At 48.7% G+C, this 18,284-nt stretch overlaps 1 protein-coding gene across 1 annotated transcript in view; it reads right to left on the bottom strand.

Moving 5' to 3' along the window:
* herc1 (HECT and RLD domain containing E3 ubiquitin protein ligase family member 1) overlaps positions 1–18,284 on the bottom strand; it is a 54,499-nt gene that overhangs the window by 11,696 nt on the left and 24,519 nt on the right. Inside the window, exons 25-54 of the mRNA XM_080458690.1 lie at positions 17,881–18,152; positions 17,311–17,508; positions 17,106–17,226; positions 16,780–17,017; positions 16,508–16,680; positions 15,658–15,813; positions 15,467–15,573; positions 15,021–15,131; positions 14,334–14,504; positions 14,011–14,250; positions 13,473–13,556; positions 12,501–13,057; positions 11,134–11,695; positions 10,708–10,981; positions 10,125–10,335; positions 9,817–9,983; positions 9,490–9,606; positions 8,889–9,129; positions 8,543–8,661; positions 8,091–8,329; positions 6,820–7,088; positions 6,410–6,462; positions 5,772–5,972; positions 4,576–4,750; positions 3,950–4,217; positions 2,801–3,014; positions 1,196–1,404; positions 987–1,114; positions 777–913; positions 61–261 (exon numbers count right to left, since the gene is read on the bottom strand). Coding sequence (XP_080314816.1) covers positions 61–261; positions 777–913; positions 987–1,114; positions 1,196–1,404; positions 2,801–3,014; positions 3,950–4,217; positions 4,576–4,750; positions 5,772–5,972; positions 6,410–6,462; positions 6,820–7,088; positions 8,091–8,329; positions 8,543–8,661; positions 8,889–9,129; positions 9,490–9,606; positions 9,817–9,983; positions 10,125–10,335; positions 10,708–10,981; positions 11,134–11,695; positions 12,501–13,057; positions 13,473–13,556; positions 14,011–14,250; positions 14,334–14,504; positions 15,021–15,131; positions 15,467–15,573; positions 15,658–15,813; positions 16,508–16,680; positions 16,780–17,017; positions 17,106–17,226; positions 17,311–17,508; positions 17,881–18,152 — 6,213 coding nt within the window. The remainder of the gene's footprint in view (positions 1–60; positions 262–776; positions 914–986; positions 1,115–1,195; positions 1,405–2,800; positions 3,015–3,949; positions 4,218–4,575; positions 4,751–5,771; positions 5,973–6,409; positions 6,463–6,819; positions 7,089–8,090; positions 8,330–8,542; positions 8,662–8,888; positions 9,130–9,489; positions 9,607–9,816; positions 9,984–10,124; positions 10,336–10,707; positions 10,982–11,133; positions 11,696–12,500; positions 13,058–13,472; positions 13,557–14,010; positions 14,251–14,333; positions 14,505–15,020; positions 15,132–15,466; positions 15,574–15,657; positions 15,814–16,507; positions 16,681–16,779; positions 17,018–17,105; positions 17,227–17,310; positions 17,509–17,880; positions 18,153–18,284) is intronic.

Genomic DNA, 18,284 nt, shown 5'->3' with positions numbered 1-18,284 from the left:
AAAGGGAGGGTGCAGACTGGGTTCAGCCCTTGCGGGGTAAAACCTGGCCCCGGGTCGTACCGTCCTTCCTGTAGCAGTGCTCCAGCTCGGTCCGGTGCATGCTGGATGACTCCAGCACCTCAATGAGGCCCAGTGACCCGTCCATCCGACCCACCAGCAGCATGTCTTTGGGCTCGCCGCACCACAGCGACTCGGCCTCATCCTCGGGCCACGCCAGCGCTGAAACCCAGTGAGGCTGAATGTCCAGAAGACCTTTACCACCTACAGAGGAGGGACACAGCTCAGTCACTGAAAAGTCCTCTTCTATCAGACTCAGGAAACAACCACCGATACATCGGGAGATTTCAGAAGAAACAAGAACATTATGGAGTTTTGGCTGTTCTAGAACTTTGATTGTAGGATGTTGATCCTTGAGTGCTGGTGATTCTAGACTGTTGACCATCTTTTGCATAGTTGAATGTAATCGGGTTAAGTGAGTGTTGGTGTATCATCGTCAGGACTATTTAAACCTTTTTAAATCTCATTTCTTTGTGGATGATTCACGGCTGTGACTCTCCAGGTAAACTTATAGTGGAAACTTAAACTTAAATTCATCATGTAGAGCAGTGAGTGATGAGCAGTGTAGAGCAAACTGTGCCCCCTTGGTGGTCCACGGTCAGAAGTGCAGGAGAAATGAGTCTGAATAAAACGTCTGAATTCAGTAGATACAAAGATTGGCCGGAAGTTTTCTTCCTCTTGCAGATTTATGAATCACCAAGAAATAAAAGAGTTATTACCGTTGACTTGCCAGATGTTGACCATCTTCTCCATGGCACAGGCGAGGTACTTCCCCGTGACGCTCCAGGCCAGAGGAGACAAGCTGGGATCGCTGGGCGAGCCCAGAGCTGACATGCCCTCCTCCGAGGATCCGTCACTGAGAGAAGGAGACAAATCTGATGAGAACTCCACACGCTTTACAAACCAGCACCATGTGTAGAGGAGCTTACTCTTTGTTGAAGATGCAGGTCTGCTGCAGCGTGTACTGGCTTTTGGTGACATTCCACACTCGGACTGTCCCGTCAGTGCCACTGGTGGCCAGCAGGCCTTTCTTACTGCACCAGCTACATGTGATGACCTGCCACACCACAAGGGGCATTATTTCATTAGTCCCACACAGGAAGTCAGGAGACCACCGCTGGGACAGAAGACCGCTCACCCTGCTCTGGTGGGCCTCCAGCTTGATGAATGAGCACTTCCGCAGGTCCCCCGCCATGTCGGCGAAGGTCTGCGGGCGGCTCTGGTTGTTGTCTCGGTCGTGGGCGGCCAGCGTGCGGACCAGCTGCTGAGCCGCCCACTGGCGGTGCTGTGAGGACAGCCGGGAGGACAGGCAGCAGGCCGCCAGAGCGTTGGCCAGCTCCAGGGGGCCTACAGCGGAGGGATTATGGGAAGGATGGGCATACAAATGCGCAATTAGACCTGCTCGACACGGAACAAGAGGTGACAGGGGTGACCGGTGAGTGACAGGAACCAAGAACAACCAGAAGATGAAGTGAGTAAACATACACGCATACACAACATTAACACAAGATCCACCGGGAGGTCAACGAGAACCTGCAGACACTTCAAATCCAACCTCAATCCACAGCTCGAAGTTTATTATTCCTCTCCTTAGCGTTTGGGGACCAGAGGATTAATGAGACTATCAGAGTTCTGATGGATCAACTGAGCACCACAGTGTTGAGGATCTTAGGGTTATTGGGACACTTCAAGGAGAAAAATATCTTATTTTCTCCAGGTACCAGATTTCTACAAACACCAGCAGCTCCAGGCTCAATAGCAGCTTGGTGATGGTTGAATCATTAGAGATGTTTAAGACATGCAGGACCACAGTCGAGACTTGGTCCCGACGGTACTTGCATTCTAATAGGTGTTTTCAGAGGGACACTAAATTGATTGCAAACTGTTGAAGAGGCTGAAGTTAAAACTAGAAACTTGTTTGTTCCAGATAGTTTAGCAGCTCTGGTAAGTCACAGGGACGTTTGCAATCCAATGAAGCACCACACAGTGATAATCTGTGGGACACAGGAACCTAACCACCCCCTCAAAGTGCCAACTCAAATACGACAAAACTTTTCTCGGGTACCATAATTCTAAATATTCAGGGGATTATTGAGACATTGATGGTAATAGGGGGAACAGGAACTTTAGTGGTTCTGGAATATCATACATCCTGGGTAGCAGAATGTTATCAGTTCTAGGAAGTCTAAGGGTTTGGAAAGTGAAGAGATCTGAGGGGTAAGGAAATGTTGATGGATGATTTTAGAGGCAGATAAACATGGATGCAGTTGTGAGATTGTTTCTGAGGGGTTTGGGAATGTTGTCGGTTGTAGAGGACATTGGAATGTTTTTAGAGCTGGATCCATCAGGAAACTGTACCGGGGCACATTTCAAGGTTTGGTTGTGTTAGGTGACTGGGATGGTATCAATCTTCTGAGAAGCAGAACATTGGTACTTTAGAGGTATTAAATTGTTGGTTGATCTGCTTTTTGGCAGTTCTTGTATTAATGTTGGTTAAAAAAAAAAGAAAAAGAAAAAGAAAAAGAAAAAAATCAATGAAATTCAATGTTACATAAAAGAAAAAAAAGGAAGAAGTCTACTTTTTCATGAATGAATTAACTGTGATATGTTTGGTAAAATGAATAATGAATTTTAAACAAGTAACATTTAAAAAAAAAAAAAACAGTATCTGAAGAAGTGTAACTGAGGAGTAACGTGAAGGAGAAACACTGAAAGTCCGGAGACGTGACCTTAGTCTACAAACCTCTTTTCTCCAGGTCGGCCTTGTCGTACGCCGGCCGCAGCCGGGCCCCTTTGTCGGCCAGCAGGGCCACCAGAGCCTGCGTCACCACGAAGTTCGGAGAGGTGATGAGCTTGTTCTCCTCGGCCACGCCGCGCAGGAAGCTGGGCAGGAACTTCCTCTGGATGGGGTCGTCCACCGTGGTCAGGTTCATGCCGGTGGCAGCAGAGATCAGGTTCTGAGGAAGAACAGAAAGATATCGGGATACAGCAGAAGACTGAGCGTCGACGATCAAGACACAGTTATAATGTAGAACTGCAATGTTCCGCTGAGCTACTTCAGCTTGTAGTTTTCTATCAAGCAAGGAAAAAGTTCACAGATTCTTCACAGCTTTTCTCGAGAAACAACGAGGAAGAAGAATTATTATTATTAAAGTATTCAAATTTGTTTGATAACTAATTCCTGTTTTTGGATTAGACTTAAGACCCCGTTCCACGACAAAGTTTCAAAGGAAAACGCATCGTTTTTGCGTTTTCATTTTGTCTCGTTTGGACAAGATTTTAAAAACGATGTAGTTAGCATGCCAGGCCACGAGTTGGCACTGTTGTTTGTTTTTGTATTGAAAACACTGTAAACATTAACAATGGGAGAAGAAAAGTTATGTTTTCAGTGGCTCCGAGCACTGGTGTACTGTAAAGAGACCTTTAAAACGCTATGAAGGTTTTGTGTTTTAACTTGAAAACATTGTCGTGTAAACGCGGCCTTAAACTGGTTTCTGGTTAGTTTTTAGTCTACACTGAAAAAGTTAAATGACGTCTAATTCAACTAATATAACTCATTTTTAACAAGCATTTTGTACACGGTTTAAATTTCTCTCTGGTTACTTCAAAAAGGTTTGTGGATTGTTTGTCTGAAAAGAAATGGTTCAATAAAGTTTGAGAAGTTCCTATGATGGGGTTCAAACTGATTTCCAACAGTGTGTTAACTTTACTTTCACTGGTTATAGATGATTTCATGAAGCGAGTTTAACTGACTAGATTATAACTTGTTTTTTTTTTATAAATAGAGTAAATATCAAAAAGCTAATATAAGAAAATAAGGTTTTGCTGGTGAAGAATGAAACATAACAGATTGAAACCAGACATGATATTTCTTGTATTCCTGGATCAGCACCTGTGTGCAGAGCTGCACAAGCAGCTTGGCGGCATTGGGACTGTTGGAGGCCAGACAGCCCACCGCGGTGCTGAGGTAAGCCAGGCAGGAGATGGGCTTGCTGGCTTTGGCGGCCCCCCGTGGTCGCTCGGCGTGACCGGAGCCCGTCATGGGGCTGGTGGAGAGTCCGGCTCGGCCCGCCGCCGCTAGACACATGAGCCGGACCAGAGTCCGGATGTCTGTGAGGCCGAGAGACTCGAGGCCGGCAGCGAGGCTGCAGCTCGACCCGCTGACGGGGAGAAAAAGAAAACCTTAATTAATCTGAGAAATAGTCTGGATCATAAAAGGAGGATCTTCCATCTGGAAGATGCTCTATAATCTGGAAGATATATCTTCTCATAGTAACACATTTATGAACTAATGAGAAACATATTCGATAATCTACCAACATGCAAAGCAAAGCTCACTGCTATTCACGCATACTAATGCTAGTCACAGCGCCTGTGGACAGAGAATAATGCTACTACCAATGGGACACGTTTCATGTTGCTGCCTGGAGGACGGAGTTAGTTCAGGATTAACGAGGCTCCTCTTCCAGCAATTTCTAGACTGTTTGTCGGTACAGTCTGTGCGGTCGTCATGGTTACCTGACGGACAGCAGGGACAGAGCCCGCATCACCATGGTCCGGGCCAAGAGAACCTGAGCTGCAGCCGTCACTCTCCTCAGAGCCATCACACGGTCATGAGGGTTCTGCAGTGCCGCCGCCTGTTCACCCAGAGTAACACGGCCCGAGGAGGACTTATCCACTGAGGTCTGACAGCCTGGGGGGGGGGGTTAAAGAGAGAGGCACCGTGTTAGAACTTTCCAGTTCTAAAAACTGTGATTTGATCATTAAGCACGTTGACTCAATAATTCTATGAACAAGTTTTAACTGTAGTAAAAAAAGGGAGTTGGGGTCTAGTGTTTCCACGTTAGCTGCTTCATACTGAATGAAAGTGTTTAATCTGTGTGTGGCTGCACTGGAGGTTCCTGTCACATCTTTCTCTGGTTTCTTCCTGCTTCTCAAAATTTCTTTCATCATCTCAACCTGGATTTGGAACTGGTTTCTGACTGGTTCCATTATGTCTTATAGGCCAGAATTTAACCAGTTCGTGAATACTTCATTAATTATTCATTGACTGAATTAAAGCATGAATGTAAATGTACACTAGGAAGCGACAAATGAATTGCACCATTTGGGACGAATAAAGTTGTCTGAACCAAATACATTTAACGTGTTCTTAATTATTCTTTTGGTTCCAGTTTCACCTTGTAAACTTGGACCAGGTTTTTGATCTGGTTTTCAAACTGACTGGTTGTAACTAGTTTCTGACAGTTTCATAGTTTTCTGTAAAGTTTGTCTCATGTTTGGACGGGTTGATGATAAATACAAAGTTTTGATTGATTCAGTTTTAAACATTTACAGGCACTAACGGGCCTTGAATAATAAAACCCGAACGTTAGATCCAGTGGCGGCTGGTCAATAGAGTAGCGATAGTAGCGATCTGACCAATCACTGATTAACAATAAAGAGACTGACATTAAATTAAACTAATCAAATTCATTTCATGTCTGAGACTTGGCTCCATGATCGGCTTAAAGTCAGTTCTGGTTTGGTGTTTCTACGAGATGTTGAGATGAAGATAACAAGCGGTGAGTCTCTGATTATTAACTGTCACATCTCTTCTAATTTACTCGTTTGAAAGGAGAAATTTGGCTGAAAACGTTCTGGACAGTTCCTCATACAGTTTAATTCTTGACGTTGACCAGTAAGATGTATTGAAGGTGGCATTGTTCACGGACCGATCTGCAGCAGCGTCTCCTCCATGCTGTTGGTGGCCGTCACCATGGCGACGGAGGCTCCCAGCGGGTCGCTGTCTGGGAACTGGACGGCTTCCGGGACGAGACGACGCTCGCTCAAACCCAGCGGACCAGAGAGGAGCTCAAACTCCTCCTCACCCGTCAACTTCTCATCCTCATCCACGTCCAGCATGTCCCAGTCCTCTGCAGGGCGAGAGAGGGAGAAAGAGAGAGAGAGACAGAACTTTAGGAGAATCAAAACAGAAAATCACTGTATTCAGAGGCAAAGTGACGATAAAAAATACAGACACTTGATAAAAAGAGTTCAACTAATGAAAGACTATTTTAAATTTAAACAAATACAGAAAATAGGACTGAGTTTGGTTTTTATTTTCTTTTAACTTCAAAAAAAAAGTATGAATAAATAAAATGGAGCAAAACAACAAAAACAGAAATACAAAATTCAAATACAACTGATCGTAGAAATGATAATGTCATATATAACTTTCACATTGAGTTTGAATTTTCACTAAATTTCAGACACGTTTTTGTGATGTGGTTCAAATTTAAACTTTTCATAATTCACTAGTAAACATGTGATTGGCTGGATTTTAAGCGATTCTGACTCTGAAAAGCATTACCTTCGTACACGCTATCCTGTTTCCCCAAGAGGTCTGGCGCCTGACCCTTGTACCTGGAAACCAAACAGATAAAAAGTTAGACCAAGAAAAGACGAGAGATGAACTTGAATTCTCCATCGAGCTCATCGTCAACCGGTGGCGATAAAAGACACAACATACTCCACCAAAGCATGTTTCTCTGTTAAGATGGGAGACCACCACTGAAACATGTCAAACATGCCAGAAAATAAGAACGCTAAATACTTATGAACAAACTAAAAGCATGCTTAAGTGAACTTAATTCTGAATGTATGAATTTGAAAAGTGGACATTTTGTTCATTTTACATCAGGAAGTTCTTTGATGTCATTACAGAAGAACTTCCTGTTCATCACAGCACACTGAAGCAGAATCACCAGCAGGAGCACAGACCTCTCCACCACTGGGACTTTGGCCTTGCTCTTGATGGCCAGGTACTTCTCCCTGCAGCTCCCACACAGCAGGTAGTACGGGTTGCCGCTGCCGCACTCGCCGCCGAACCAGCCGTCCACGTAGGAGCCGTTGCTGCGGTAACCCTGCCGGTTGGCGCTGCGCCCGCAGCCCGGGTGACTCTTCTTCATGTGCTGGTTGAAGTTGGCCACGTTGGCCTCACACAGCTCGCACACCACCACCTCGTCCCGGTCGTCCGTCTCGCACACGTGCTGCGCGAGGACAAACATCGTCACACGACTCGAGAGGACAAAGTCAAGACCGTGCACTGACATGTGAGATGAAGCAGGAGTCAATGAGGCGGTTAATGACTTAGAGGCAGCGGAGAAAAGGTTAGTAGCGTTAGTAGAAACGTCTCCATCGGGATCCCAACGCAAAGACCGATGTTTTTATGCTGAGGACACTGATTCATTACCAATTCTGATCAATAACTCAAAGGAAAAAAAATACAAAAACCCCTGAGGAACTCCAAGAATCTTTTCAGGATTCAGAAACCTGACAAACACTCCAGAAAAGTAGAAAAACATCCCAAAATCACATTTTATACTCATAGCTTCAAAATATCTCAAAATGGAAAACTTTTCTATGACCCTGTCTATAAATTCTTCTTGTCACATTAAAAACAACCAGTGAGTGTCGCTGTTACAAAAACATTAGAAATATGATGCTGGGTTCAAAAGCACTGTGCACGAGATCATATTTGCTTTATGGTTAAAAGCATCAAAATCTCACTTTATTTTAGTTATAAAAACAACTGTAAACTAAGGTAAATGTCAGATTCTATCCAAAACTCATTTCATCATTCCAGGATCTGAAAATGTCAGAATTCAAATGTTGGAAAAGTAGAACTGTCTGAAATGACCCTCTCTGCACGACAATTGTTTCACTATGTCTGCAAATTTGAGACATTCCTGTTGGTACAATGTGACGTATGTCTGCACACACACTATTTATTTATACTTGAATTTACTGAACAAAATAAGCTGAATAGTTTCCTCTCATGCAGGTGAAATCAGCCAAGCCAGGTGAGGAAGAGCAGTGAGTTTGGGGGGTGGGGGGGAGTGGTGAGTCGGGGGGGAGAGTGGCGAGTCTGGGGGAAGAGTGGTAAGTCTTGGCAGGAGCGGGTAGTTGGGGGGGAGGGGGTTGGGGGAATATCGAGTGAGGAGTCGGGGGATGATGGCGGCGCTCTGCCAGTAGCTTAAAGGCACACACACCCATGTTGGCCAGTCCAGTACCTCCGGGATCCACATTCCCAGAATGTCGGAGTCGCTGGCGAGGTCCTGGCCGAACATGGCCTCCATGGTCTCCTCGTCCAGGTCCATCTCCAGCTCCTCGTCCAGGTTAAAGTCATACAGAGCCCCTGGGTCCTGCTGCTGCTGCTGCTGTTGCTGCAGAGACGACACCTCCCGCCGAGCCTGGCTGTGATGGGCCTGCACTGAGCGGTACAACCCGGCTGGAGAGAGGGGAGAGGGAGGTGGGGTGAGGGGTGAGGGCTGGATACCACTGAGAGCAACATCCAACATTCATCGATCCAACCCTCCATCCATCATCTACCCAACATCAACCACTATCAACCCCTCCCTCACTCATCCCTCCATCTATCCAGGGGAAGGGTGTACAGTGGAGACAGGCCTATTAACAGGATGGGTGCGTTGACTTTACTCACCAGCGCGGGCCAGCAGTGTGCGGGCAGCCAGGTCGAAGCGGTGTTTGCGTCCTACAGCAGTCCGAGTTCTGAGTGGGGCTCCGTTAGAGCCAGAGGCGTCCTGATCCAGACCGTCAGGACTGGAGAGAATGGGGGGATTATAAGGTAGCAGTGAAGACAAACACATCTGATCTTCTTGTCTATCTTTCCATCTATTGCAATCTTTTCTCATGAACAAAGAAAAAGCAAAATCTTCCTCTATGTTCAGCTAACTTGTATCTGTAATGAAGGACGATTTTTGTGTCTGTGATGAAGTCAGGATGTCTTCACGGAGGACAGTGTCCACCTTAAAGACAGACTGTCTCACCTTTCACTGAAGCCCTCCTCCATCTCTGAGGCGTCTGCAGTGCCAATGTCTCCAGGTGAGCACAGGTACGAGCCGCGCTCTGCAGACTTCCCTCCGGAGGACGCCATGGCTCCCGGGCATGAGGATGAGGAGTCCGAGCCTCCTCTGTGCGACTCCTCGTGCTCCTCCTCCGTTCCCGGGTGCTCGATCATCCACATGGCGAGAACGGTGATATTCTGAGCGTCCGCTTCTCCCCGAGCGCCTGAGACATCGGAGAGAAGAAGAGAGAACATCATTTTGTGTAACAGGCTATAATACCTCTTTGGACCACAACATGGTGTGACGAGTCCCTACAGACATAATTCTTCACAACAAAATTTTTTGAATACTCAGTGCTTAACACTGCCCCCTGTGCACAAGAGTTGAACTACAGCAAAAACTTCCCTATGATTAATGTTCCATAAAAAACTTGTTCGAACAGGAACCAAAAATATTTCACTGTAATGATCAAACTGCAGGAATTAGAAATAGTTTATGAAGGTCCAGCGGGTTCAAACAGTGAGGGCAGAAGGATAGAAGAACAGATGGAGAACAGTTAGAAGGATTACAAGTGTTTCCTCACCGGTGGCTTCAAGAGCTTTGGTGATCTGACGCAGAGAGAAGCCCATCTCCAACAGAGGTACGGCGATGGCGGGCGGCGGGGGGGATGTGGACAGTCTGCTGGTGGGATCCGACAAGGCTGAGAGACAAAGACATCAGGAGGACATCAGGAGAACAGCGAGAAATCAGGATATCATTGAGACACAGTCAAATCTTTCTATAGTCTGTTACTTTAAATCTGTCTTTAAGATAGTTTTGTGTGTGTGTGTGTGTGTGTGTGTGTGTGTGTGTGTGTGTGTGTGTGTGTGTGTGTGTGTGTGTGTGTGTGTGTGTGTGTGTGTGCCCTCACAGGTTCCTGTCCTGTTTTGTGGTCTGTTGGGCTGAGAGTCAGGAGAAGTGAGACTCTGCCTCCGTCCCACCTCGTCAGAGGGGGACGTGGGCAGGGAGGAGACCGGCGGCGTCTGAGCACGGCGGCTGGGTACCAGGGTGGTGGTGGGGTAGCTGGAGAACATTTGCCTGCAGAGGACGGAGACAAAGGTGTTGGTGGAGACGCAGCTGTGTGTGTGTGTGTGTGTGTGTGTGTGTGTGTGTGTGTGTGTGTGTGTGTGTGTGTGTGTGTGTGTGTGTGTGTGTGTGTCTGTGTTTCCCCACTCTGACCTTAGCAGGCTCAGCGGCATCACGCCCGGGGACTCAGACGCCGGCACCGTCTCGGTGTCGGTGACGGGCGTGGTGGCAGTGGTGGTGTCTTCCAGGGAGGAGCTCATGAAGGAGGTGGTGCTGGAGGCCGAGGGGCTGGTGGTGATGGGGGTCTGAGCCAGGGGCTCCCCTTCCACCCCCTCAGCCTCCCCTTCAGGTTCACTCCTCACCCCTGAGAAAGGAGAAAACAATCTCAACACAAACGACCCCGAACAGTGAGACTGAAATAGAGTGGAGACATTAAAGTCAAATCTTTAGACGCAAACCTGAAAAATGACAAATATTAGATGACAGAGAGATATCTACTCAACTCAACTTCATGAAAACATTTTCGAATGAAAATGGAAAACGTTTGCTGCATTTTGTGAGACTGTTTATAAGACGACGGAAACGCTTCGACTCCGTGGGAACAGGAGGAAAACAACTTTTCTAAAATGCTTCATTTACATGGAAATTGGGAGAAAATGCAATTTTTTGAAAACGTCCTGACGGGGGAAAAAGCTCCAACCTTTGGATACTCGTGTTAATAATAAAAGCCCCTCACCGGCTCTAGTTTTGCCCCCGCTGGGCTCCTCCAGCAGCCCGTTCACCACCAGCTTGTAGATCATGGCCTGCGCCCGCTCCAGGTCGGCCAGGCCCAGCGCCCTCTTGATGGGCGAGCGCATCACGGCTCGCTTCACCATGTGCCTCATGAGGAACTGCAGCGCCGCGCGCATCTCCACCTCCTCCTGGCACACCGGGGAGGAGGCCGCCGGACCCACACCTGGCCCCGCGTTCAGGTCGGCGTTGTGGCCACTGGCTGCGGCGTCCGGTAACACCTGGAGGACAGAGGAGACATATGGAGGAGAAGTCTCATTAATCTGAACTAACAGTCCTCCTAAATATGTCCCACTCCAAGTAACATTCGCAGTAACTATTAAAGTATTTCTACTCGTTTAGAAGTGACCTGACGGTGGCCGCTGTGCGATACCTTGGGGATGAGCAGCATCTCTGCATACTTGCTGCAGCTCAGCAGGGCACTCAGAGTCTTCATCGCTCCCAGGTAGAGGTAGGACAGCTGCACGGCGTGGATCTCGGACTGCGTGGCGATGGAGGACGGTGGCGACTCGTGGACGCGGGCACTGTGATCATGACCCTTCTTCCTGCCGCCTTCAGAGGGGGTGTGCGACGGCCCGGTGAACAGACCCTCGCTCCCCCCTCCCCCAGCCACGGAGGAGATCTCACTCTCAGACTTCGAGTTGGGCGCGGCGTGCGCCTTGACCTCGTCCAGGCTGTGGGATACCCGCAGGTCGGAGGCAGCACCATCCTTTGGCCCCTCATCGGTTCTCTCGTCGCCGGTGGGCTCGTGGCCGGTGGAGGCGGCGTTGCGGTGCTTCTTGTCATGGCGGCGGGCGCTCAGCTTGACGGCCGTCTCCTCGTGGATGCTGGTCAGGTAGGTGAGATCCAGCAGTAGCGCCGCCGTCAAGCCGCGGAAACGAGACACGTCGAACGGCAGCGGCTCGCACGGATCCAGGTTGTAGAGCGGAGTGTCGCTAGGTGACCAGAAAGTTGGGAAGCTTTAATCCAAGGAAGTGAGTGGAGAAGGAAGGAAACACAAAGTGAGGGAGAGGAGGAGGAAAGGAGGAGGAGCACGGCATGCAGAGAGAAGAAGAGGAAGAGGAGGAGGAGGACGACAGCGCGCAGAGAGGAGGAAACATGGACGCTGAAGCAAACGTACAGAAACTTTTGCAAGAACAAAGTTTGTGTTTCTTACAGATCAGATTATGAACAGATCTACTTTGAAATATTTAAACAGTCAGTCTCCACCTCGGTCCTCCAGTCAAACTTTAATAAACCTGAAAATGTCTACTGTCTTCTACGAAGAAAAGTCACCATCGACATTTGTAGAGACAAACGACCAAGTGGGATTGTTATTACGGTGACTGTCAACTATAAAACTATCAAGTCCCAGGAGAATATAAATTGGGACTTATGACACTCTGGAGGAAACATTGTTCTTATTGGCCATCTATTGAGCATGTGCAGAACAGCTGGTTAGCAACAGCGATAGTACTCATGATCAGTAGCTGTGTTTCTGCTTTCTAGAAGGAGACGGAGCCCGAGCATATCCGCACGATTCCAAAACTAAGTCAGAACATTCTACCAAAGTTCCACCTTGGGAGCTGTTTTTAATATGTTGTTTTCAGTGACTCGGAGCAACGTTGTCGTCTAATTGGACACTCAAAATTCTACTAAAGTTTTGCATTTTCACTTGAATCATTGTGTAAACGGGCCTTGAATGTGTTCACAGACGAGCATGAGCAGGATGTGCACAGATAAAGACGTTTCATCAGTTACCTGATGGTGATCTCGGCCTCGTCCCACTGCACCTTGGCCGAGGTGCTTCCCTCCTTGACCACGCCCAGCAGCGTGGCGTGCCGACCCGTCTGTTTGTGGACGCACCTCCCTCCGACACGCAGCCCTGCATCTGCGCCGCCAATGACGGCGAGCACGGGCCAGACGTCGGTGCAGAGCATCCGGAGGTGGAGCTCCGACAGCTCCCCAAGGCCGTGCTGCCGGCCGTGGCGTCCACGCTCCTCCTCCGTCCGTCCCGCAGTCTCCTCTCGCTGGGCGTCATGCTCCTCGCGGCTCTGCACCGAGCGGCTCTTCTTCAGCCGCTGCCCGCCGCCGCCGCCGGAGGAGGCGGGGGAGGGGGAGGAGAAGCAGGCCTTGATCTTGTGCAGCCGTTCGATCATGGTTTTGTTGATGCGGTGCGTCCAGAGCTCGGTGCGGTGCAGGATCCGGATCAGCTGCGTGGTGGACTCGGCCAGAACTGTGGCCATTGGGCTGCAGACCGGATCTCCAGGGAGGAGGTCCCGAGGAGTCCCACGCATCTGCATGTCACAGATCCTCACCTGCAGGAAACACATTAACACACACACACTGTAACCCAAACACAACACATATCACCGAGAGTAACACACACACACACTGCAAATGAAAAGTAACTAGTTACCTAGTAAATATGTTTACGAGTTGTTTATAATCTTAACATGTCTGTATATTTGTAGCATTAGCATGAATGAAAAATGAGCTTTGTCAGATACTTAAACCAGTTTCAAAGAAGTGTTTCCTAAGAGTTTTTTTTAAGTGTTTTCAAAGCTATTTAAAGTCTTTCCTCATTGCTTCTTTGAACAGTTTAGTGTTCACTGCAAACTTCTCCGGATTTCCTGATAAAGAACATTACACAGGGATGCAGCTCTTTTAACACTGTGTTTTTAACGTGCGTTTTTTTTTTTTTTTAAAGCATTCTTTAAGTGTTTATAAGACCTTCTCTCCAGGGTTGCTGCTGTAGAACATCACACAGGGATACAGCTCTGTAGCGTCCACATCCTCGAAGGCCAACTTCGGCTCCTGTGAACAGGAAATCATCGGTTCATAAAAAACACAAAAGCACTCTAAAAACACAGTCATCTTCACATTTCTACAGTTCATTTAGTCGATCTTTTAAGCATTCCTTTAATTCTAATAGGAACCAGAATTGAGTCCCACCATGAGCGGAATACAATAAAAAAGATTATCAGCAGAAAAAAAGTCCAGGAAGAACTTCGACTAGACCAAAGAGGAAGAATTTATTTTGAAAGAAAAGGAAAACTACACAAATACTAAAACTGTATACTAAATCTTTAAGGCTTTAAACAACAAGATATCAGACTTTAAGACTGAATAAACATTTGCAGTTTAAAATGCAAACGACTGTTTGGGTATTCTCGTACAGATTCAAGAACGGACCGATGAGTGGAACCTGACATCTGAATCTCTCGGTGTAACATGCAAAGACAGAAGCGATCTCTATGAGTTCTCACACCTCTCCGTTCTTGCCGAAGGAGATGGTTCTGGCCTCCATGTCCAGCACGCAGGTGATGAAGTCTCCTTGAGTGAAGCTGCTGAGCGTCAGCGTCTGCTCTCCGTTGTGGTACAGGTTGCCGCTGTAGGCCCGGTACAGCCACATGTCCGACGTGGTGCGGTGGTTAAAGTCGTGGACGGGCCACCGGGAGACGCCTACACAGGTTCCCTCGTTCCCCCGGTTCTCCTTCACGATGTAGAACTGTGAGAACAAGACAACCTGACTAGTTAAAGTGGTTTCAGGAGCAGCTGCGGGGAGTCACAGGCCATCCCACAGTCTCCTACCTTCCACTGGTAGCATCCGGAGGAGATGCCGGTGGAGGCCAGGCCGTAACCTTTGCCCCCGCTGCCGTGCGTCAGGCCCTGCCCGTTTTCCACAACGCAGCACTGAACCTTCTCCGGGTCAAACGACACTTCCTGGATAGGGAGGTTCTCGTCCTCCTCCTCGGCCTCGCCCTGGAGATCAAACAGAACTTCAGAACAGAGGAACTCCACAAGAACTCTGTGGAACGTATCATCAGGAACGTTTCCATTCACCAGAACTTCCAAAATCAAGTTCAGCGTCCTTCACATCACCATTGCTTCGGTTCTGGGTGCTTGAAAGAACTTTTCCCAATAGGAAACTCCCAAGTTAGACACCAAACAGATGTGTTCATGTCGGTTGAGACTCAAACTGAAAATGTATTTGACTAGGAACTTTATGCCTCTTTCCAAGGCCTTGACTGTTTATAATGTAAAGAAAAGCCGAAATCTGCCAGAAAGAGGAGAAACGGAGCCTTGTATCGATATATTTTTCATGACAGTGGCAGACAGGAATCAGCAGTGTGAGATATTTTGAAATTAACATCTGAAAAAGCCACAGAAGCTCGACGTGTTTTCACTTGAAGCGTCATGTAAACGGGGCCTTAGTCTGTGATGTGAACATGAATGTGACAGACGAGGATGAAGACGGTGTGTTGAGAGGCTGCAGACCTGCAGTTTGAGCTCCTGAACCTTCTCCTTGATCTGGATGGAGTGTTTGGCCTGGGCGATGGGAGCCTCCCACATGCAGTCAGACAGCAGGGAGAACAGGCGCTCCACCACCTGAAAGGAGACAGGACTCGGTCAGCAGAGCGCTAAGGGCGTTAAAGAGGCAGTGTCTGAATCCCTCCCAACAATCTGTCTGTCTGTCTTCTCCTTTTTTCTCACTCTATCACTCAACACCAACCAGACCAGTAGAAAGTCTCTATCTCTGAGTCTGGTTCTGCAGAAAGTCTCCTTCTCAGAGCCTCGTTCTGCAGGTTTCTTCTTGTTAAAAAGGAGTTTTTCCTTTCTATCATCTCCTCTACTTTCCCATGTTTAACTGGTGATTTTGTTCTGTGAATGTGCCCTGAAATGACTGTTGGATTTGGAGCTATACAAATAAAATTGATTTGAACCTGAGTCATCTGGTCGTCCTCCATGTTGGCCTCACACGCCGGCAGCACGGCCTCCAGCACGTGAAGAGCGAGCAGCCGAGTCCTCAGGTTTCCCACCAGAGGGACGCCTGCAGGCAAAGCGGAGGGTAAAGTGTTGACACATCACACTGAACTTTACACCTCACTCGACTCGTCTCGCCCGGCGGGGTTACCTGAGCAGCACTTCTGCGCCGCGATGTTCAGCAGGACCTCCGTCCATTTCGGGGACGCCATCTTGGACTGGATGGCCTTGGAGGACACCACCCGCCTGAGGAAGACCAGGAAGTCTCCAAGGTGGAGCTCAGCCGTGTGCTGCTTCCGGATGAGCGCTGGAGAACAGAGCCGAGTTCAAGAATGTTCTCAGTCTGTTAGTTTTTAGTCTCTATCTGCGGCTGCAGGAAAGCTTCAGATAATGCTAACAGGTATGCTAATGTTAACAGAGGACAAGGTGAGGGTGACAGAGAGACAACAGCTCTGCAGCTTTAAAACCTTTTCAGGCCCATTTTCTCCCTGGAAATGGGAGAAAATACCACTTTTGAAAAAGCTTGAGTGTCATGTCCATATATTCTCCTGGGACTTGGTAGTTTTATAGTTGACGGTTGTCACTGTAACGACAATGCAACTTGGTCGTTTGTCCATACAAATGTCCGTGTTCTCTCATTGTTATTGTTTCTAGTGTACTATTCTCTGGGTGCAGGTGTGTGTGGTCTCATTGCAACCGACAGCGCCAACCTGTAGCCCCGCAAGCTAACTACATCATTTTCAGTGTTTCTGTGGAAACGGACATCATTTTCAGAACGTTCCAGAGTAAATGTGAAACGTTTCTGAAACGAAAATGAAAAAAAACGATGCGTTGTCACTTGAAACATTTACTGAAACTTCCACTCATTTCACTCTGGTTACATTACATCACTTACTTTAAAACATTGCAATAATGTCTTGTTTTTTCCTACTTTCTATCGAGTTCAGAGGAACAAAATGAAATTACAGGATGGTCTCTCCTCCTCCTGTCCTCCTCCTCACCCCTGAAGTCCTTCCTGTCGGGGTCGCTCTGCTCCTCCTGCTTGCTCTCCTCTGGTTCCTTCCCAGCACACAGCAGAGCGACTCCGGCCTGAGACAGCAGGTTCTTCAGCTGACTGCAGAGAAGGTCCAGCAGGGACTGGACCACCTTCGGACTCAGCTTATCTGCATAGGTCCTGCATACATATACACACACACACACACACACACACACTCAGCTCGAGTGCACAAGGAGATGTGTTCTGGCCGGGAGCTTAAGTGTCTGTGTGTCTCACCCGGTGCTGATGGCGAGGATCTGCAGGAGGCGCGTGGACGCCACCTTCAGGGCGGTGCTGAGCTGGGACACACCTGGTTTGTGCAGCAGCTGCAGCGGTTGTCCTAGCATGGTCTCTGTACCGCAGAGCTGCGACAGCACGTTCAGCAGGCCGCTGGAGATGGCCAGAGACACGTCCACCGGCTGGTAGCGCACGCTGAGGGCGAACACAGTCACCAGCAGGAGGCGCTGCTGGGCTTCTGGTGAGGAGAAAGGAAGCAGAGTGAGAAGAGAGCGGAGTGTCAGGGGATGGAGGGAGAAGGCCGGAAACCGGCTGGGCGTTGTTACCAATGTGGTGCTTGTTGGCCTGCAGCGCTCGCTCCAGAGTGACCGACAGCTGCTGGTAGATCTTATGGACTGCCGTCTGGATCTCCATCTGAAGGCTCCTCTTGGCTGCTTTCACTCCGTCCTGCACAAGAACACATGTAGACACTGAGAACCTCCACACGGAGCAGGAGACCCATCATGTATTGCAGGCCTGTCGCTCTGGTACCTGGTAGTGGTGCAGCTGCACGCTCTCCCTCTTCAGCCCGCCGGTGCCGACGGTGCCGAGGCCGAAGCATCCGGCCAGGAACTGCAGTCTGACGGAGGTGAGCAGCGAGGAGGACTGGAAGGCTCCACCCGGCTGGCTGCCCTTCTCCTCCATGCCCGAGATCAGCACCACGATCTGGTGGAGGGCCTCCAACCGCAGCTGGAGACGGAGGGAACATCGCACACATCACAGACTGAAACACACACTTTTCTTCCACAGATCATTTTAGTTCATGTAGAAATTAAACACTCTTATACAATTCATAAATATTAATTATCCAAAGAGAAAGTTTCTTAACTAAAAACGGAATCACACGGCTTTACAACGTCTTTAAATCGGCTTCAACTTTAAGATCCACAAAGATTTAATCTGATCCAGCCCATTTTGTGTGGTTAGTAGATGAAACAGACTTAAACTCTAATGTATTGATCTTCTTCATGTGATCTTGTATTGGTGTTTTCATGGTGGGTATCTGTCCACCTCTGAGGTGTCTACTGGTGGTCCAGGGTTCGGACCGGGGATCCCGCTCACCTCAGCTCGGCTCTGCTGTTGCTCCATGGCCAGGATGGTGGCCTGCGGGCTGGTGGACATGTTCTCCTCGGGCTCCTTGAAGGCCGGGGTGAGGCCCACGTCGCCGCTGATGAAGCTCACCATGTTGTCGATGAGCGCGTGGATGCCGAGCGAGCGGCTAAGGTCCAAGTCTGACTCCTCATATGAGTGTGCCGAGCTGTAGCTGCGCTCACGGCTCAGCTTGGCCCGAAACCACGACTCGGCCAGGGAGTCCGGGGAGCTGTGGAGGAGGCCTGAGGAGGAGGAAGAGGAAGAGGGGGAGGCTTTCAGAGCAGACATACATCGAGAGAGGCCTGCTGATGGATGACCGAGCTGCTAATCACCACGAGGCAGGACGGGGTGGGGCGAGGGCAGGCCAGTATCGG

This window comes from Lipophrys pholis, assembly GCF_963383615.2.
Source record: "Lipophrys pholis genome assembly, chromosome: 2".
Classification (NCBI taxonomy): domain Eukaryota; kingdom Metazoa; phylum Chordata; class Actinopteri; order Blenniiformes; family Blenniidae; genus Lipophrys; species Lipophrys pholis.
The sequence above is the reverse complement of the archived record's forward strand: the minus strand, read 5'-3'. Positions and strand labels throughout refer to the sequence as shown.